This window comes from Schistocerca nitens, chromosome 4, assembly GCF_023898315.1.
Source record: "Schistocerca nitens isolate TAMUIC-IGC-003100 chromosome 4, iqSchNite1.1, whole genome shotgun sequence".
NCBI classification, from domain to species: Eukaryota; Metazoa; Arthropoda; class Insecta; order Orthoptera; family Acrididae; genus Schistocerca; species Schistocerca nitens.
In genome coordinates, this window is record NC_064617.1 from 789,353,709 (window position 1) to 789,376,032 (window position 22,324).

General features: G+C 41.0%; 1 protein-coding gene across 3 annotated transcripts in view; it reads left to right on the plus strand.

Annotated features, from left to right (window-relative positions):
* The window catches only part of LOC126253173 (TATA box-binding protein-associated factor RNA polymerase I subunit B), a 341,351-nt gene that overhangs the window by 182,297 nt on the left and 136,730 nt on the right, over positions 1 to 22,324 (plus strand). For all 3 annotated transcript variants that reach the window (XM_049954330.1, XM_049954331.1, XM_049954332.1), the window contains one exon: positions 8,097 to 8,312. In XM_049954330.1, the coding sequence (XP_049810287.1) occupies positions 8,097 to 8,312 (216 nt within the window). The remainder of the gene's footprint in view (positions 1 to 8,096; positions 8,313 to 22,324) is intronic.

Consider the following 22,324-nt stretch of genomic DNA (forward strand, 5'->3'; position numbering starts at 1 on the left):
ATCATATATATCACTAACAATATTTTCAACTGCTTTAACTGTGGATAGTTTAGACCTGAATCCATACTGTGAGTCGCTTAACAAATTGTTCCTCTCAAGATAGTGATTCATTTGTTGGTGAACACAGTCTTCGATTATTTTAGATATTATTGGGATTAATGAGATAGGGCAATAGTTACTTGGATTTGATTTACCTCCTTTCTTAAATATGGGAATGGTTACTGCTATTTTCAAACAGTCGGGGAAAATCCCTTGCTGTAATATACAGTTAATGAGAGTGGTTAGAGGGGGGCAGAAGATCACTTGATATCTTCTTTATGACAAAGTTTGACAGACCATAGAAGTCCTCTGCTCTGGAACTACTTAGTTTGCCTATTGCTTTGCTAACATCATTTTCAGTTACTGTTGCCCAGCAAATTTATGGACTGCATACTTATTTGAACCTAAAAGAGTTTTAGCATCAAGCATGGCATTGAGGGGAGACAAATCTTGTTGTAAACTGAAGTTAACAAAGTGTAAGTTTAAGATATCTGGGGCTATGGGTATAGCTAGTTGAGTTGTTGGTCTATTTATTTCACTTTTAATTACTTCCCAGGCAGCTTTACAGCTGTTTGTGGATTTAAGAATATAGTTATCATTCGCCCTACGTTTTGCCAAACTTATTTCAGATCTATAAATTTTTCTTATTCTAATGTACTTCTCTTTGTACTCGTTGCTGTTATGAGATCTGTCCTTAAACATAAGAAGCATAATCCTGATGCTGTTGAGGTATGGTGTAAACCAATTATTTAGTCTCTGTGGTTTATGAGCTTGGTTATTATTCTGTCTTTTTACTAATCTGGGACAACACTCATCAAATATTCTTGCAATTTCCTCTATAAATAATTTGCTTGTGTTATTCACACACATATCTTTGTATAAGATGTCATTCCAGTTAACTGACCTTAATCTAGTTCTAAACTCTCTTATGTTGCATTCATTCATAGGTCTAACAGTTTTGTGTTGTTCATCCGGAATGCTGACTAGAACTGTAATCCATAGGCCATCATGGTCAGCTAGGCCTAACTTCACTACTCCAATTTCAACATTATTTTCATGGATATTACTTATTATATTGTCTAAGCATGCATTATATATTGTAGGCTTATCATTTAGACAATAGCAATCAAAAGCTCTTACGCTATCCAAGAATTCCAATATGATATGACTCTGTACCCTGATATCCATATTAATATCACCAAAAATTAAGATTATTTGGTATTTATATTTAGGCTTAGTTAGTAAGACTAACAGTTTTTTAAAATTTACCATAAATTCATATTCACTAGAAGATGGTGTGTGATATACAGATGCAACAATAATACTATGTTTAGGTATATGTACAACTGCAGCCTCAAAGATGGTGTCTATACACAGGTCTGTGACATCAATAGTAAAGTATTGTAGATTTAGTCTATTCTTAATATATATTGCAACACCCCCATGTCCAATTGTTGATCTGCAGTAACTACTAGCTAAGGAGTAACCAAATGGAATATTGAGGTCAATTTCTGATGACTATAGCCAGTGCTCATTTACACTAAGTTTACCACAGTTGGAAGTTTCTAACCAGTACTGCAATTCTTCCAACTTCTTTCTTAAAGACTGTATATTAATATGTAAGAACAGAAGACTATTTTTGCTAACCCTGGGCAGTAAAGATGAGGGTTCAGATTGTCTTCTTCAGGGAAATTCTATACAGCTGATATCTTGAGTTGTTTGTAAGTCTACTGCTGGTAGCCAGGCCTCATTTTGACAACGTTTGGATACATCTAGTTTCCTGGACTCAGAATGAATGGTTTGAAGGTTATTTTGATCCTTCTGGAGCATATCTGTTAATATTTTGCCAGACAGACCAGCAGGTTTTACAGGTTTCCCTGGTCAAGCGGTATTACTGTTAAGGTGGCCATTTCTTTACTCACAGTTTTGGTAATCAGTTTCGAGATTAATCTTCTTCCTTGGTTGTTGAGGTGGAATCCTTGTCGTGTATAGCACTCCCTGTCAAACTCGCTAGCTTTAATGATTTTGTGGTAGTTTTGAATTTCGAACACAGGTGATATAGCCGTTTGTTTACGTCCAATACCTCGCGATTTATGCAGGATCATTTTGTAAGATCATATCTAAATGGAACATCGACAACAAACACTTTTTTTGATGTGATACTTGGTAATGTGCTTCTTAAACCTTTTATTAAGTTCGCACTGTTGTTTTTTGCTATGTCATTTGTTCCAGTCATAATTATGATGACATCAGCTTCAGAAGCCTTTTTGTTAGTGTTTTGTAAGACATCCTTGGCTTCTGCTGAAGGATACACTTACCCCAGACACTCGAGATTTACGTTTTCATTAAGGTAACATTGAAACATTACGACCTTGGCTATCACTCAATAAGGTAATTTTACAGGTTTTATGTACTAAACTTTGACCATCACACTGTTTCACTCCTGTTTGAATTCCTTTTTGATATTTATTAGCACTATTATGTTTCACTGCATGTTTCCTGATCGCTACTTTGTTCATGAAACTTACTAACATTCACACTGCGGCTACTTATGCTGTTTTTGGCATTATCCCGTTTTGCTGCGAATGTTTCTTGTTCATTACTTCGTTCACAAAGCTTACTTACGTTCACCCTACAGACTTTTGCACTGTCTTCTACCGGGCAGAGCTGCGAATATTTGTTTACGTCGGCGAACCTTACTCTTCTTGGTGGTTTATTTAATGCTGCTACGCTGTTATTATGGCGAACCGTTTCGCAGAGCAGAGGTTCCTTTACAGTACATGTTACCTTCGATATCTGCGATTTGTTATTTACTGCTTCTGAAGTCCCACATGCTCTCTAAGTGAGTCGTAACTGCTGATTTTCTTTCTTCAGGTATACGATTTCTTTATGTAGGACTTCCACAGTTTTCTCCAGACTGATTATTCGTTCGTTTACCTTCACAGTAATATCACTACAAGGCACATATTTGTTGTTTTTTACTACTGAACTATAACTTTCATACACACGCGAATTACAGACACTACCAGTTGCTGCCATCTTCTACAAGACTCAGCATTGATTTCTTTGGATGCTGTGTGTTGTTTGCTTTCTCCTACACCACAAATGTATGCATACAGTCCCCGTGGGTGTGTTGAATTTGTTGAGTTCTACCAGTGTCACAAATGGCTGCAGCAATAAAGCTTGTGCAACCACGGTCTCAGTTATGTGTCAGCTAAATCTCAGGAGCTTATGTGGGCATCATGCTCAGAGGTGCAATCATCTGTTCAGCTCCAGATAACAAGGTGCATCAGCATGCCTTTCAGTTTGAGGACCCTATATTAGAAATAGTTTGATATCTCTCACACTGCGGCCCACCAATTACGAATCTTGGGGTGATGTTGACAGCTTGCAGCCCCAATACATGGAGCCTGTTGTTCTGGTAGAAGAGGAGGTAGTCACAGTACAAACAAGCCAACCCAGCCAGCACAAACCCGTCATCAGCAACAGGGACAGCGAATGCTACTTCCTTCATGCCCCTCTTGTTTTGTACAGCATGAGAGGGTGGCCGGCCCCAAGCAGCAGGCCTCTTGCTAAAAATGTAAAAAAAGGTCACATAGCAGCAGTATGTCAATCTCTACTCTGTCCCCCTCTTCCCCATCACAAGTTCCCATATTGCCTGTACTATGGTGCCAGATCCGGTGCTCCAGCAGGTCATACATGTGATAAACCATGGGTGACATGACCTTCTGCCAGATCAGGCATTGCATCTGCCTTAGAATTTTTGTGTGTTACGCCATCATCTTTCCGTATTGGATGGCATTATTTACCTGTTGGCAGAAGAGTTTACTCTGTATGTCATGGTTCCAGCAGCTCTGCTGTGGGAGGTGCCCACTTATTACATCAGCACTGCTGGGGGATCTCTCGCTCAAAACTGTTGGCACACTGCCACGTATTTTACCCAGACACTTGCCGCAAGTATTTGGGCTAGCAGGTGACACTGCACACTGTTTTTTCCCACCAGCTCTTGCACAGATTTGGAAAAGAGTCCTCCTTGATTTTGCTGATCCTTTTTTAGACACTTTCTGATTATTGGCAATAGATGCTTTTTCTCATTTTCCTGTATGGCTTTTATGTTCCACCTGTGATAGTGACTGTCAAGGCTCTGTCGAACTTATTGTCTGTGGAACAATCTTTAAAGGACTTTTATACACACAGCGGTTCCTCCCTTCCATCCACAGTCAAACGATGAGACAGAATGTCTCATCTAAATGTTTAAGGCACTGATGTACAAACACGTAGAATATTCCCCAGTCGTGGAGGCTCTCACATTTTTATTTAGCTCGTACAGAATGATGCCAATAGGAGTTAAGGATCCCATTGAGCTCCTGCACAGCTGTCACTTGTGAACACTGCTCAGCCTCTTGGTCCCAGGCATGTGTCCGCAAGTGATGTCAATTTTGCTAATGTTCGCACCTGTCACTCCAGTTTGGGTCAGAGCATTTGAGTGGCATTCTCACTGGATTCTGGGCATCATTCGGAGTCAGTGTGATCACCACATCTTCATGGTATGCACCGAAGATTGGCTCATGATATGCCATCAAAATCATTTGCATTCCTGGACGGGCACAGGTGTCCTTCCTTGGGCCATGAGTCGACTGTACTCTTCGTTGGCCCTGGTCACTCTAGGGGTTGAGCAGGCCTGGCCATTTCCACATACCCCAGTGGTGACGGATGTGTCAGCACTGACGACTGGTTTGCTTCCTGCGCTCCCACTGCACTGAGCATGCGCCACTATCAGTGGGAATGGAAACTGGATCTCTATCGCCAGAAGCTCTGAGGGAGTCGTGTGGTAAGCCACCTGATTCAGATAGCATTTTTAAAGGGCATGCATGGGCTTCCAGGACCTCAGTTGTTAAATCTGTTTGAGACAAGTAAATCATTGTCATTGTATTCCATGACCCAGTAAACTGTATCTCTTTTATGGCTATGTGTTTCCTTGTGTTTGTAGTTGGAACAGTCATGAATCCACTGGGCAGATTTGATCTGGGGCCAGCATGCCTCCCTGTGCCTTAGAAGTGGGCTCTTTAATGCACTTGATTATCCAGACAGGTTTCAACGTGATTGCAACAGATAACTTTAAGATGCCATTATTTAAAGGATGTGCCATGAATTTCTGAAACATTTTAAAATATGTAATTATTCTGCTTTTGTTTTACTTTACCTTTGCCATGGTCCTAATTGAAAGCTAGATCATTAAAACTTAATGACAAATTTAAATTTTTACCTGTTGGGGCTTTAATACAGATTCTTGCTTTTCATGTGCATGCCTTGAAAAGACAGTGTCATTATCACCCTTTAATAACAGCAACTATTAAATGGATGAGGTGTAACAGAGGAAGATTTGAGCGTAGATTAATGTAGGTTAAGAAATAGTGGAAAGAGAACATCTGTGACAGCTTTGTCAGCTATAAAATGGTAAGAGTCATGCCATTAAAACTTGTGACAGTGACATTAAAACTTGTGACAGAGACAGGGATTCATGTGAGATCGTTCTGAATATCTTGTCTGACAGTTACTTCAAGTAGATCTCCTAGTACCTAACAGACTCTTACATTTGGAATCATTAAACATCAGGGAGGGAATCGGTGATCATAAGGCTGTCATAGCATCAAGTAGTGCAAGGATTGTTAAAAAAAGTGGGAAAATATTTTTATCCTAGAAGTTACAGGATACAAAGTTCAGAGTATTTAAGTAGCCAACATTACAAACTCTGAGGATAAAGATGTGGAGCACTAATAGATAAATGGGATAAACAGGTAGACAAGTATGTCCCAATCAAAGTCATGAGGGATGGAAAAGACCTACCAAGGTTCGAGTTGCTGCAAAAATAGAACGAGCTTCGTCTTCCATTTCGGCAAAGCCAAAGCTTAGTAAATAAACAAAAGATGAATGAACCCAGAAAGAGCATAAGGATAGCAATGCAAGAAATGTTCAATGAATTTGAAAATATAATTTTTACAAACAAACCATCCTGTGTAATGTCCGTAAGCAGGTTGAAATCATCTTTCCAGTTGCTCAGTGGCTATACTAGCACTGAAACAGAAGTTGACAGAAAGAAGACTGAATACAATTTGCTCTTCTGAAATTGTTTCGCTGCAGAAAATCGTAATGGACTCCCTCCTTTCAACCACTACACAAAAGCTGGAATGACAGATAGTGAGATAGCTGATCACAGAATAGAAAATTGGCTAAAACTGCTCAACTTTGGAAAAGCAACTGGACCAGATGGCATACCTGTGGGGCTCCACAGGCATTAAGTGAGAGAACATGCTCTTCTTTTTAATTGAACTGTGCTCTCACTGTTTAGTAAACAACATGATACACTTACTTAATTCACATGGCAATCCAATGAAGCTTTATATATAATTTCTTTTTAAATCCACAATTTATAACTTAAATGACATCTAAACAAAGTATAGGCATGAATCTAAGTGAGATATATAGTTAAGTGACATCTGTACTTGAATCATGTTGGTTCAAAAATAATTTGAAAAGTGTCATTTTGTATGTAATTAATTCTTGTTCTTCTTCGGAGCCTCCTCCTCCTCCTCCTCCTCCTTCTCCTTCTTCTTCTCCCTTCACGGATTAGGTGATTTCACCTGTTCCGGTCAACGAGGTCCAGCTATATCTTCTGTGGTCTTCTGTCTTGTCCCTACATTTGTAATGAATAATTTATTGTGAAAGTCTATATTCATACATCCTATCCAACCCATCTACATGTTTCCGCAGTCTGTTTCTGTTTAGATCTGTATTTATGTTAAGATCTATTTTTGCTGTGCATCAAATCAACTTATAATTCATTCTTATTGTCTTCATTTCTGAAGTAATCTTCTCTGGGACACCTTTAAACTCTATAGTGAAATCTCATTTCCACAGCCTGGATCGTAGTCACATCCTTTTGGCTGGGCACTCAGGTTTCAGATCCAAAGGGAATAGTAGGTACTGCAATGACGTAAAACTTGATCTGTGTCTCTTATGCCCCCCTCCCCCTCCCTCCCTCCCTCAATTTTTTTTGTTCTGTACTTTTAACTGTTCCACAGATTGTGTTAAATTTTAGGATCTTATTTCATCCTATGTCACAGATGAGGTACTGAAAGTGTATTACCTGTTCCACTTAAACATTATGTACTCCACTTTAAGATCGTGTAGGAGATTTTCCCTAAATGCCATAATCTTTGTTTTAATAATGCAGATGTTCATGTTATATTTAGAAGCCAAGAAACTAAACTGATTGGCAGTTCTCTGAAGATTATTTTCATTTCTTGAATTATTATTTGATCATCTTCGATGTTGAAAAGAATTAGAGACAGGCCACATCATTGTGTAACTCCTTGTGTTGTTGTTAATTGTTTACAGAAGCTATCTCCATCTTTGATTATAGTTTTTGTCTCTTTGTAAAATCCTTTACAAAGTTAATTAGATGTATTGGGAAGGCTCTTTTTTCAATAACTTGCTGCAGTAATTAATTTATTTGGAAGTTTTTGATATTAAAATTAAATTTGCAAGTGTCAGTTTTGATATTGATTATTGAAACAATATGAAATAATAAATTAAAAATAAGTTATTAGTGAAACAGGTGTAAGCTGCTTTTGTTTGCAATATGAGCAGTATATGTCGTGTAACATCTTTGGCTGATTTGGCTCTTGGTGAATGAGGTCATGTCAAACATGTTGTAAAAGTAATATTGTGCAGAGCATGATGGTTTTCAGTGGTGTGTTTTGGAACATGTGAGAAGATTACTAAATGCAATGAGTGGCCTGTTACATTTCGTTTAGTAACACACATTAAAAAACTGAAATTCTGAAATCTGTTTTGATCATGAACTGTATGTAAAATATCTTGGTTGTCTTTTTTTGTCATCATTGTATTGCATCATCATGTCATCATTTTTCTTGTTATGAAACATCTAACAGTAGAGAAGTGGTGTTCATAATTGCAGTAACAATTCGCTCATCCTCACCAGCCAGCCAGAAAATATTTGTAATGAATTTTCATGTTATGTCATTTGTTTACAGGGGTTGTGGATCAGAAGTCTTACTGAAAGAGCGAAAAAGATTGCTAAGGAAGATCTGTGGTGCTCGAGGAATGTACAAAGGGCACAAACGTGTTGGCAATTCGGACCTCCGTTCATCAGCAGATCCAAACTTTCTTGGTCGCACCAGATTACTTAACCTCATTCATCTCGGCCTTCTTGTTGACTGCAGTGAACAGCAACTCAGTGATCTATTAAGGTAAATGTTTTCTTCACTTCCTCATAATGTTAGTGCATAATTCTACTTTAACATCTCTTATTGGCCTTGAAAGCACATTCACATCTCCACACATCCTGGTTAAGGGATGCAGATTGTATCCTGTGGTTACAAGGTATGCGATAGAAGGTGTGAGCTCTATACTCTGCTTGATAATTACTTGTAAACAGTGAAGTTTCCAAATTCATCAATATATTACAGTTTTAAGTGGGCACTGAAAAGCAGCCTGTCCTGATTTTACTTATAAAGGAAAACTGTTGCAGTATGTAGGCTCTGAAGACAGGAGATTGTCGTGGGCGGTATTAGTTAGTTGTTTTATTGTGCTGCCATGTAGAATGAACTATGGTGTTGGAAGATGTATGCAAGACATTGTTTAAGGCATAATTGAGATGGAAGGATTGTTTTTCTACTTAAGACACATCAAGATGTAAGTACTATTAAGTGCCAAAAAGAGTGACGTGACACTGAAGAGAGATTATGTAGTTAGAGGAACAGCTGTACATGCACATCATGAAGATCATAGGAGATACACAAAACTGGGACTGCTTTGATTCTCTTACACAGATGCTACAGGTCCTATTAATGCTAGGAAACCACACTTCTCCCTAGAAACATACCATAATATGCAATGTCACACTCCATGCTTGAAACCCTGGTCAGTGCATTTCACTGACACCCACCATAATGCCAGATTCCAATGATGTATTGAACATAATGTGCCTATCAGTGCCTTAGCATCTCCACTATATGGCGAGTAGCAAATTTCCTTTTCATAATATTGTTACATATTGAGTAGTGTTATCCTTGAAGCTTAACATGAAACGTAATTTTTTGTTGGTTTCCACACATGTGGATTGGTCCTCTTTGTTCTTGTCGTCCTATTTTGGTTGAAAACCATCCAGCAACTCTAAAGCTTACATTGTGACAAGACTTCTAAGGGTAAGTGTCAGTTTGCATGACCCAGTGATGACTGATTGTGATTTCAAAATGCATGTGTCACAGATGTAACATGGAGGCTTTAAGGCACATATGTCACACCTAAACTTAAGCAGCCTGACAGGAAATTGCTGCATGAGCATGATGCTGTATCTTGGAAAAATAAAAGTGACTCAGTGATTTATGAGGTAGATGTGTTTGCTACTCACTACATAGGGGAGGCATTGAATCGTAGACAGTGATGGGTAGCATTGTATCATATCTGTATTGTTGTTATTCCATCCTAGATTTTCAATTGTTAGGTAAAAATTGAATCTTGGGGCATTAGGATCATTGCAACAGACAGAGCCACTGATATCAGATTAATCCTGGTTCGGAACTATTACCCATTGTATTTGCCCTCTGATGGGGAGGGAGTGAGAATAACATTGACTTGCATCATGTACTAGTGTGTGGAGATCATAGTAGATGTGGTGTCATGATCTCATCGAGCATCAAGGTCACCTTAAGAATACAACTGTATAATTCTGCAACAACGGCAGTCACAGGGAAGAAATTATTGTAACAAAACAGTGGAGGGGTATGTTTAGGTCATATTTTCATTTCGTGAACAACACCATGAGCCCTCCCTGCATTTTGAAGTACTATAAATTAAGAAAATTACTCAAATGTTGTAGCCTTGATATACAACTGGCCTGTATCACCAAGAGTGTTGGTGAGACACTCTCAACAGTCACTGCCACAGACCCTTTGGGACTCATAAATCCGAGTGATGGGTGAAAGCATCTGTCGACATATAGGTAGTAATGTCTGTTCTAGGCATCACACAGTACTAGGAAAGGGGGGGGGGTGTAATAACCTCGTTTTCCCCCCTTCCAACCCCCTCCCCTACATCTTTTCCTTTTTATATTCATCTAGGCATCTCGATTCATGTAAACATAACAATTAAATGTTTATACAGTTCTTTAATGTCCCAGTTCCCAAGTTAAAAACACAATATATGATTTGGAAGAAAATTCAATATTCAGTTTATTCACCACCAACCACTTACAGCAGAATAGGTTTGAACATTAAATATACAATTAAGAATAATTTTCAGAGGGGAGTTTTTACAATGTAGTTCCATATCTTTCAGAAATATCTGTAAGTACTAATGTTAATCATGCTAATTTCAATTAGTTCGTCTATCTTGTAAAATGGGTCTTTGAGTAACCAATCATATATCTTAATGTTGAAAATAGTATAGGACAGTGTCCAAGTGGATATTGGAAGTTTATTAAAAAATTTTAAGCATGTTATTTTGCATGAGTTTGCAGTCCTTGTGGGTGCCTCGGTATATCAAGGTTCAGTTTGCCTCTGGTGTTGTGAGGGTGTATAGTCTCTCTGGTGTTGAACTCATTTAAGTTGCTTTTGACGTAAGCAAGGCTGTGTAGATTTATGTACTAATTAATGTTAATATCTGAGATGGCACTGTTCCTTAGGTTTAACTGTAATCAGTATTCAGATTTTTTAAAATAACTTTCAGAATTTCATTGACATAGCAGGAGTGCCCCCATAGCAGTATGCTGTAGGAAATATGCTTTGGACCTGTCCAGGAAGGGAGCTTGTGGAGACATAGAAAAAAACCAAGAACTGTATGAGCTGATGAGGCAACCGAACGTAGTTCAAACTGAAAGTGCGGAGAATAAGCTTGGCAGGCCACATTTCTAGGAGACCAGACACCTCTCAGGCAAAAGCCATACTTATGGGAAGACCTGATGGTACCTATCCAATCAAAAGACCCAGGAAGTGATGGGAGGATGAGCTACAGAAAGACCTCTGCCAGCTAGGAGTCCATGACAACTGGATCCAAAGTGCACAAGATCGCCATCTATGGAGGAGCATTGTGAGGTCAGCGCATGATCTACAGGGTCCTCGATCACAGATTTGATGATGATGATGATGATGATACTTGCAGACATGGCTAATACAGTATGTTCCTCCCAGTTTAATTTCAAATCAGTGTGAAAGTCTAAGAATTTTACTGATTTACTTTCCATGACTATAGCCAAACCCAGAATTAGCTCCTGTGTTTTATTAGGATTACAAAGGAGTTCTTTGAAGGGGGGGGGGGGGAAAAAAAAGAAAAAAAAATAATTTAATCATCACTAACACTTGGTTTAAGAATCATGAAAGAAGGTTGTATACGTGGAAGAGACCGGGAGACAGCAGAAAGCTACAGATTGATTTTATAATCGTTAGACAGAGATTTAGGAATCATATTTTAAATTGTAAGACATTTCCAGGGGCAAATGTTGACTCTGACCACAATTTATTGGTTATGAACTGTAGATAAACACTGAAGAAATTGGGAAAAGGTGGGAAATTAAGGAGATGGTACCTGAGTAGGTTGAAAGAACCAGAGATTGTTGAGAGCTTCAGAGGCAGCATCAAGCAATGTTTGACAGGAACAAGGGAAAGGAAAACAGTAGGAGATGGATGGGTAGCTGTAAGAGATGATATAGTGAAGGCAGTAGAGGATCAAACAGGTAAAACACAAGGCCTAGTAGGAATCCTTGGATAACACAAGATATATTGAATTTAATCGATGAAAGGAGAAAATTTAAAAATGCAGCAAATGAAGCAGGCAAAAGGGAATACAGACATTAAAAAAAATGAGATTGACAGGGTATGGAAAACTGCTACACAGGAATGGCTAGAGGACAAATGTATGGATTTAGAAGAATATTTCATGAGGAAAGGGATAGATACTGCCTACAGGAAAATTAAAGAGGCCTTTGGGAAAAAGAGAGGCAGCTGTATGAATGTCAAGAGCTCAAATAGTAAACCAGTCCTAAGCAAAGAAAGGAAGCCTGAAAGGTGGAAGGAGTATATAGAGGGTCTATATAAGAGGGATGAACTTGAAACCAATATTATAGAGAGGGAAGTGGATGTAGATGAAGATGAGATGGGAGATGTGATACTGCAAGAAGAATTTGACAAAGCTCTAGAAGATCCAAGTCGGAACTAGGCCCCGGGAGTAGATGACATTCTGTGGGAGAATGTGGTAATTCCAATTCCAAAAATGTGTGAAAATTACTGAACTATTAGTTTGATAAGTCACAATTGCTAGATATTAACAAGACTCCTTTACAGCAGAATGGAAAAACTGGTAGGAGAGAAGATCAGTTTGGATTCTCGGGAAATGTAGGAACCTGTGAGACAATACTGAACCTGCGGCTCATAAGGTATCTTAAGGAAAGATAAACCTACATCTATAGCATTTGTAGACTTAGAGAAAGCTTTTAACACTGTTGACTGGAGTACACTCTTTGAAATTCTGAAGGTAGCAGGGATAAAATACAGGGAGCGAAAGGTTATTTACAATGTGTGCTGGAATCAGATGGCAGTAATGAGAGTTGAGGGCATGAAAGGGAAGCAGTGGTTGAGAAGGGAGTGAGACAGGGTTGTAGCCTATCCCCAGTGTTATTCAATGTGTACATTGAACATGTCATAAAGGAAACCAAAGAAAAATTTGGAGTAGGAATTAAAGTCCAGGGAGAAGAGGTGAAAACTTTGAGGTTTTCCAGTGACATTGTAATTCTGTCAGAGATAGCAAAGGACGTGGAAGAGCATTTGAACAGAATGGATGTTGTTTTGAAAAGAGGACATAAAATCAACAAAAGCAAATGTAGGCAAATCATATCAGGGGATACTAAGGGAATGAGATTAGGAAATGAAACACTTAAAGTAGTAGATGAGGTTTTTCATTTGGGCAGCAAAAGCTGATGATGGACAAAGTAGAGAGGATATAAAATGTAGACTAGCAATGGCAACAGAAGCCTTTCTCAAGAATAGAAATTTGTTAACATCGAATATAGATTTAAGTATTAGGAGGTCTTTTCTGAAGAATTTCAATGTATGGAAGTGAAACAGTTTAAGTAAAAAGAGGGTAGAGGCTTTTGAAATGTGGTGCTACAGATGAATGCTGAAGATTAGATGGGTCAGTTGGTTAACTAATGAGGAAGTACTGAATAGAATTGGGGAGACGAGAAATTTGTGGCACAACTTGGCCGAAAGAAGAGATCAGCTGATAGGACACATTCTGTGACATCAAGGGATCACCAATTTCATATTGGAAAGAAGTGTGGGTGAAAATCATAGAGGTAGACCAAGAAATGAATATAATAAGCAGATTCAGAAAGATGTAGGATGCAGTAGTTATTTGGAGATGAAGAGGCTTGCACAGGATAGAGTAACATGGAGAGCTGCATTAAACCAGTCATTGGACGGAAGACCACAACAACAAATTTAGAGATTTAAATGTATTAAAAAAAGGTTCTTGTAACATGCTCATCATTTTGTTTGTCACTTCAATTTTAAAATCACTGTAGATAATGACTTTTGTTTTAGATTTCAAAATTTTTTTCATAAACAGCTCAAATCTTTCAAGAACTATATTTACGTCTCTACCTGGAGATCTGTACGAATTAACAATTACGGTACTCTCTGTACTAACAAGGAGAGGTCCACAGCAGTTGGATCGACTTTTTGAAACCATCTACGCGTTAATGTAGGTTAAGATCCTAGGTATTACGCCCTTCAGCCATTTGCCCTCATTTGTGAGTAATTGATGGGGGGAATATATATATATATATATATAAAAACAAAGATGAGGTGACTTACCGAACGAAAGCGCTGGCAGGTCGATAGACACACAAACAAACACAAACATACACACAAAATTCTAGCTTTCGCAACCAACGGTTGCCTCATCAGGAAAGAGGGAAGGAGAGGGAAAGATGAAAGGATGTGGGTTTTAAGGGAGAGGGTAAGGAGTCATTCCAATCCCGGGAGCGGAAAGACTTACCTTAGGGGGGAAAAAGGACAGGTATACACTCGCACACACACACATATCCATCCACACATACAGACACAAGCAGACATATTTAAAGACAAAGAGTTTGGGCAGAGATGTCAGTCGAGGTGGACGTGTAGAGGCAAAGAAGTTGTTGAAAGACAGGTGAGGTATGAGTGGCGGCAACTTGAAATTAGGAATTAGCGGAGATTGAGGCCTGGCGGATAACGAGAAGAGAGGATATACTGAAGGGCAAGTTCCCATCTCCGGAGTTCGGATAGGTTGGTGTTGGTGGGAAGTATCCAGATAACCCGGACGGTGTAACACTGTGCCAAGATGTGCTGGCTGTGCACCAAGGCATGTTTAGCCACCGGGTGATCCTCATTACCAACAAACACTGTCTGCCTGTGTCCATTCATGCGAATGGACAGTTTGTTGCTGGTCATTCCCACATAGAATGCATCACAGTGTAGGCAGGTCAGTTGGTAAATCACGTGGGTGCTTTCACATGTGGCTCTGCCTTTGATCGTGTACACCTTCCGGGTTACAGGACTGGAGTAGGTGGTGGTGGGAGGGTGCATGGGACAGGATTTGCACCGGGGGCGGTTACAAGGATAGGAGCCAGAGGGTAGGGAAGGTGGTTTGGGGATTTCATAGGGATGAACTAACAGGTTACGAAGGTTAGGTGGACGGCGGAAAGACACTCTTGGCGGAGTGGGGAGGATTTCATGAAGGATGGATCTCATCTCAGGGCAGGATTTGAGGAAGTCGTATCCCTGCTGGAGTGCCACATTCAGAGTCTGGTCCAGTCCCGGAAAGTATCCTGTCACAAGTGGGGCACTTTTGTGGTTCTTCTGTGGGGGATTCTGGGTTTGGGGGGATGAGGAAGTGGCTCTGGTTATTTGCTTCTGTACCAGGCCGGGAGGGTAGTTGCGGGATGCGAAAGCTGTTGTCAGGTTGTTGGTGTAATGTTTCAGGGATTCCGGACTGGAGCAGATTCGTTTGCCACGAAGACCTAGGCTGTAGGGAAGGGACCGTTTGATGTGGAATGGGTGGCAGCTGTCATAATGGAGGTACTGTTGCTTGTTGGTGGGTTTGATGTGGACGGACATGTGAAGTTGGCCATTGGACAGGTGGAGGTCAACGTCAAGGAAAGTGGCATGGGATTTGGAGTAGGACCAGGTGAATCTGATGGAGCCAAAGGAGTTGAGGTTGGAGAGGAAATTCTGGAGTTCTTCTTCACTGTGAGTCCAGATCATGAAGATGTCATCAATAAATCTGTACCAAACTTTGGGTTGGCAGACCTGGGTAACCAAGAAGGCTTCCTCTAAGCGACCCATGAATAGGTTGGCGTACGAGGGGGCCATCCTGGTACCCATGGCTGTTCCCTTTAATTGTTGGTATGTCTGGCCTTCAAAAGTGAAGAAGTTGTGGGTCAGGATGAAGCTGGCTAAGGTAATGAGGAAGGAGGTTTTAGGTAGGGTGGCAGGTGATCGGCGTGAAAGGAAATGCTCCATCGCAGCGAGGCCCTGGACATGCGGAATATTTGTGTATAAGGAAGTGGCATCAATGGTTACAAGGATGGTTTCCGGGGGTAACAGATTGGGTAAGGATTCCAGGCGTTCAAGGAAGTGGTTGGTGTCTTTGATGAAGGATGGGAGACTGCATGTAATGGGTTGAAGGTGTTGATCTACGTAGGCAGAGATTCGTTCTGTGGGGGCTTGGTAACCAGCTACAATGGGGCGGCCGGGATGATTGGGTTTGTGGATTTTAGGATGAAGGTGGCAAACGAATCTGCTCCAGTCCGGAATCCCTGAAACATTACACCAACAACCTGACAACAGCTTTCGCATCCCGCAACTACCCTCCCGGCCTGGTACAGAAGCAAATAACCAGAGCCACTTCCTCATCCCCCCAAACCCAGAATCCCCCACAGAAGAACCACAAAAGTGCCCCACTTGTGACAGGATACTTTCCGGGACTGGACCAGACTCTGAATGTGGCACTCCAGCAGGGATACGACTTCCTCAAATCCTGCCCTGAGATGAGATCCATCCTTCATGAAATCCTCCCCACTCCGCCAAGAGTGTCTTTCCGCCGTCCACCTAACCTTCGTAACCTGTTAGTTCATCCCTATGAAATCCCCAAACCACCTTCCCTACCCTCTGGCTCCTATCCTTGTAACCGCCCCCGGTGCAAAACCTGTCCCATGCACCCTCCCACCACCACCTACTCCAGTCCTGTAACCCGGAAGGTGTACACGATCAAAGGCAGAGCCACATGTGAAAGCACCCACGTGATTTACCAACTGACCTGCCTACACTGTGATGCATTCTATGTGGGAATGACCAGCAACAAACTGTCCATTCGCATGAATGGACACAGGCAGACAGTGTTTGTTGGTAATGAGGATCACCCGGTGGCTAAACATGCCTTGGTGCACAGCCAGCACATCTTGGCACAGTGTTACACCGTCCGGGTTATCTGGATACTTCCCACCAACACCAACCTATCCGAACTCCGGAGATGGGAACTTGCCCTTCAGTATATCCTCTCTTCTCGTTATCCGCCAGGCCTCAATCTCCGCTAATTCCTAATTTCAAGTTGCCGCCACTCATACCTCACCTGTCTTTCAACAACTTCTTTGCCTCTACACGTCCACCTCGACTGACATCTCTGCCCAAACTCTTTGTCTTTAAATATGTCTGCTTGTGTCTGTATGTGTGGATGGATATGTGTGTGTGTGCGAGTGTATACCTGTCCTTTTTTCCCCCTAAGGTAAGTCTTTCCGCTCCCGGGATTGGAATGACTCCTTACCCTCTCCCTTAAAACCCACATCCTTTCATCTTTCCCTCTCCTTCCCTCTTTCCTGATGAGGCAACCGTTGGTTGCGAAAGCTAGAATTTTGTGTGTATGTTTGTGTTTGTTTGTGTGTCTATCGACCTGCCAGCGCTTTCGTTCGGTAAGTCACCTCATCTTTGTTTTTATATATAATTTTTCCCACGTGGAATGTTTCCCTCTATTATATTGAGATATATATATATATATATATATATATAAAAAAAAACAACGATGATGTGACTTACTGAACGAAAGCGCTGGCAGGTCGATAGACACACAAACAAACACAGACACACACACAAAATTGAAGCTTTCGCAACAAACTGTTGCCTCATCAGGAAAGAGGGAAGGAGAGGGAAAGACGAAAGGATGTGGGTTTTAGGGGAGAGGGTAAGGAGTCATTCCAATCCCGGGAGCGGAAAGACTTACCTTAGGGGGAAAAAAGGACGGGTATACACTCGCGCGCACACATACACACACACACATATCCATCCACACATATACAGACACAAGCTTGGCTATATATATATATATATATATATATATATATATATATATATATATATATATATATATATATATATATAAAAATCCTATTTTTTGGTCCAAGTTATTGCATTCATTATTTCTATTCCTCATTTTACTTGAATTTCATTTTACCTACACTCCCTTCTTTCATTTAAATCTTCATCTGCGTTATTTTGTCAATAGTGCAAAAGGAATTTAGGCTATGTTTTAAATGTTTATATGATGATTACCATGTGAAAAGGATGCACATCTTTGTGACAAAAAATATGTTTTTCACACCATTGCACAGTTGATATATATAGGTTATTTCATCTTACATTTTTAACTGATAAATTGGCATTTTCAAATAATTGAATATTATAATAGGTAAATGTAACTAATTCTCTTTCATAAAAATTCCAAGTGGGAAAATAATGATACAAAGAAAAAATGAGAACAAATGAAAAAGTCTAGTAGTTTATACACATCCATTACCCAATGCAATCAGTCCACATAATACTACTTCTTTAATGCTATTGAGCATCAAGCAAACTTCTGATATTTTTTGTCAAGTACTTTCAAACAAGGGCCCACCAGGGTGAATGGCTGCAATGTGTGATATCTGGGATCTTAACCTACATAACTGTATAGATGATTTCAAAAAGTTGACCATGCCAAAGGAGACATCTTCTTGCAAGTCTTATACAACTAAATTCTCCATCTAGTACAGTACAGTAAGAGTTATCATCTATGTTAGAAAACATTACACTATCTCTAACAAATATTAGTCATCTTTATTCTCTCCTTCACTTCTACACATAGTGTTACCAACAGCATAATCTTGAGGAATAAAATATTCAAACTGATCATCTATCAATCAGTGTTCTGTCACACATTCATCAATTGCAACATTGCAAAAAATGTTCTGATTCTAATATTTTGAACTAATGTGGCAGATGTTCAGCTGCACTACCAACAGGAATAGTGAAAAAACTGTTATGCATTTAGCTTTCGGTCAAAGCCTTCTTCAGAAAAGAAAACACACACACACACATTAACACAAGCAAGCACACCTGACAGACATGTGGCCGCTATTTCTGGTAGGTTTGGCTTTAATGCATTGGATGAAAACAGCAATCCAGAGTGGGGAAGGGAAGGGGGAGGGATAGCAGGGTACAGGTAGGGGGAGAGAAGAGCACTGTCTGGCAGAGCCTGCAGGGACTAGGTGGCCGCATAAGAAGGCTGCCAGGTGCAGTGTCTCAGGAGGCTGAAGGGGAGAGAGGAGGGAGGAATTGGGGGGGGGGGGGGGGACAGGGAATGGAAGAGGAGAGGAGCAGAAAAGGGGGAAAGTTGGGCAGGTGTGTTGGCACGGATCAGCACACAATGAGGGTGAGGAAATGTGAATTGGAGGAGGTGATGGGACAGAGGGGCAGAAATTGTTAGGAGGAGGGTGCGGGGACAGTAGGGTGCTATAGGGTGAGGCTGGTATAAATCTGGGACCAGAGAATGTGTGTTAAGGATAACTCTCATGTGCACAGTCCAGAAAAGTTGATGGTGGAGGGAAGCATCTGGATGGTTCCGGTTGTGAAGCAGCTACTGAAATCAAGTGTGTTATATTCAGCTGCAGGGTCTGCCACAGGGTGTTCCACTTTACTCGTGGTTACAGTTTGGCAGTGGTCAGTTGGTTGGTAGTCATTTCAGTATAAAAAGTTGTGCAATGATTGCAGTAGAGGTGCTATATGACATGACTACATTTTCACAGGTGGCCCTCCCACTGACGGGGTAGGATAAACCTGTGACAGGACTGGAATAGGAAGTGCTGGATGGGTGAATTGGGCAGGTCTTGCACCCGGGCCTTCCACAGGGATATGAACCCAATGGCAAGAGGTTGGGATTGGGAGCAGCATTGGGATGGACTAGGAGGTGAAGGCCTTGGTGAGACAGTCAGCATACTCATCAAGATAGCTTCATCACCAGGTGGCCAGGGTGTATGGGAGAGATTTTTAGGTGTGGAAGGCATAGGGCACCAACAATATTCAGCAAGAAACACACAAACTGGGAAGTACACTCATGTTCAGAAAAACAGAACTCCTTGAATGACTCAGGATAGGATGTTCATATTCACAGGACATGTACATTAGTATGATCTGCGGAAATGATTAGCTTTTCAGTCTCTTCGGTTCAGCATGTGTCCTGTTGCCTTGTAGGCTCAGGATCTGCCGTGGGCTCTGATAACTCATTCCACCCATGATGCCATCAACACTATAAGGCATGGATGGCATCCTGTGGTAATGTCATCCATGCTGCATTCACCTGCTTCCAAAGTTCATCTGTGGTGGTTGGCATTGGGTCAAGCACTGCACCCATCGTTTCACCATATCCCACACATTTTCGACTGGTGACAAGTCTGGTGATCCAGCAGGCCAGGGCATGAGGTTGACATTCTGTGACACCAAGAAGCCATATCTTCATGGAACATCATGTTTTCATGCATTGTCTTGCTGAAAAATGGTGTCTGGAGTGTTGTGCGGAAAGGGTATGGCTATGGGTCGCAAGATGTCTTTCACGTAGGTCACACTGGTCACAGTGCCCTGGACACACAACATCTATGATTTGTGATCTTACCCAGTAGCACCTCACACCATAAGGACTTGAGTTGGTGCTGTATGTCATGTGTGAATTCAGTCACTCTGATGCTGCTTATCTAATGCCATTCATGTCCCCAATGATGTCATTCCATACACCATTGCCATCTACCGTGTTTCAGCACATTTGTCAAAGGTAGGTGGAGAAGTGGATGATGCGCACGTAACCCACGCCTAAATGAACGGCAGTGGACTATCATCCCTGACAGTGTACAATGTGTTCCACTGTTGTGCTAGAGCTGAGGAGGATGCAGATCTTTCCTGGAATGCCTTTCAGATGAGGTGGCAATCTTCTTTGGGATTGGTCTGGGTAGTGCGACCTGACTCATCTTGTTGTGTTCTACAGCCTTCCATGAACCATTCTGCACACACCCGTTGCACACTGAAACGCTTCGTCCCATATGCGCAGCAATTTGTTTGGATGGATGCATCACATTCTCTCATGCCAGTAATGCTGTCTGTTTCAACTAACTGATTTTATGGCACAGTTTTGCATACATGTGTGAGGCATCCTGCACATTTGCTCAAGTCATACTGATCTATTACCTTTGGTTTATAGTGATAAAGAGCAACAGGCACATTTTATCAGTTGGTGGTGTTGTGCCACAATACTGATATTGACTTTGAACCCTTGGAGCGACATGGTTCAAATGCTAATCATTGCTGCAGAACATACCGGCGTACATGTCCTCTGAGTATGAACATCCTGTCTCTAGTGCTTCAAGATGTTATTTTATGCCTTACAAAATATACCATAGCTATCGCAATGTTTCAAGGTGAACTGGCCTGGATAGGTATGGAAATTGTTTATGCAGCAGTGCCTAAGCAGAAGTAGTTGGAAGCATTTCCACATCAGCAACCATGGAAGTGTTAAGTATAAGTGTCACAAGGCATAGCAAAGCCCAAGCAAATGCAGGCCAAAAATGTCTAAATACCTAGCCATTTTGTACTAAAGTCACTTGTGGTAGTATCACAGCTCTATCATCATAGCAGCTGTGAGACTTAAGGTACTGTTCCAGGACCACAGATCGACTCTGCATGAGGGCAGCCTGCCCTGAGATCACAGGATATAGAGCTGTGACTACATTAGACCCATCTGGCCCCGGGAAGCAATGCCGGTTGTCATCATGAGTCAGTGGATAACAGCTGTTATGTCAATTGCCACTGCCTGTTGCCCAGCATGAAGGATGCAAGATGCACTGCTGTGCATGTGGACATAGCCAGTCGTAACTGCTGGAATCCAGGCTCATTGATGGCAGAAGTGGTTGTGTAATGCATCACCACTCAGTCTACGTCACGCTCTGCACGCTCTGTTAGCATTACCAGATGACACACATACACAGGAGGCCACAGAATGCTACAGCAACACTGCTGTTGCCTGTAGCAAATTGTGCTGTAAACTGCCCCCTGCAGCTTGCTGACTCCAGACCTCTTCACTAGTTGTCAGAGTACTTATGTCATCATTCTGTACAAAGTCTGAACCTACAGCCTAGGGTACAATGAATCAAGAAATTGAATTGTTGTTGACAGTATGTCTTGTTTTCAGAAAAGGAGCTTGACAGCCATGCTGTTTGTAAGATGAATTTTGTTAAAAGTAAGGAGTCACTGGATTTGTCCCACTTTAGAGGAAATGGGGATCGTGATAAGATAGTAGGCTTGCCTGTTAGATGCACTCTTTGTAATTTAGAAGATGTTTCAGCACCATGTGTTGGTAGTGTGTTTTACATGTAAGCATTATGGCCCTTTAGTTAGACAGTGCAGAGGATGGAAATAATTAATGATCAGATACAAGAATTAAATTAATGTATTTTATTTTGTCTGTCTTGTAATTGTTGATGTTTCAAAATGAGTGCTGAGAAGGGCAAGGCTTCGGCAGAATCAGAGATGCAAGGTGTATTGGAACCAGAAGCAGCATATGTTACTGGAAAAGGTAGCACAATTGACAGCAGACAATATGGAGTTATGTGTTCTAGTGGAGACACAGTCACCAGAGCAAAGTATAGATTTGTCAGATGCAAGTTTAGTTGCTGCTTTCTCTAGTAAATCGACTGAGGAAGTGCAGGAATTTGTGGAGGATCTTAAGAATTTGACAGAGATGGAAGGATGATGTGACATGGAACTTTTGAGAATAGCAAAACTAAGATTAATGGTGGAAGCAAAGTTTATGCACATTATATAGAGGCTCTCAACTGACCTGGAACATTTGAAGAATTTAGAAAGGGATTAGT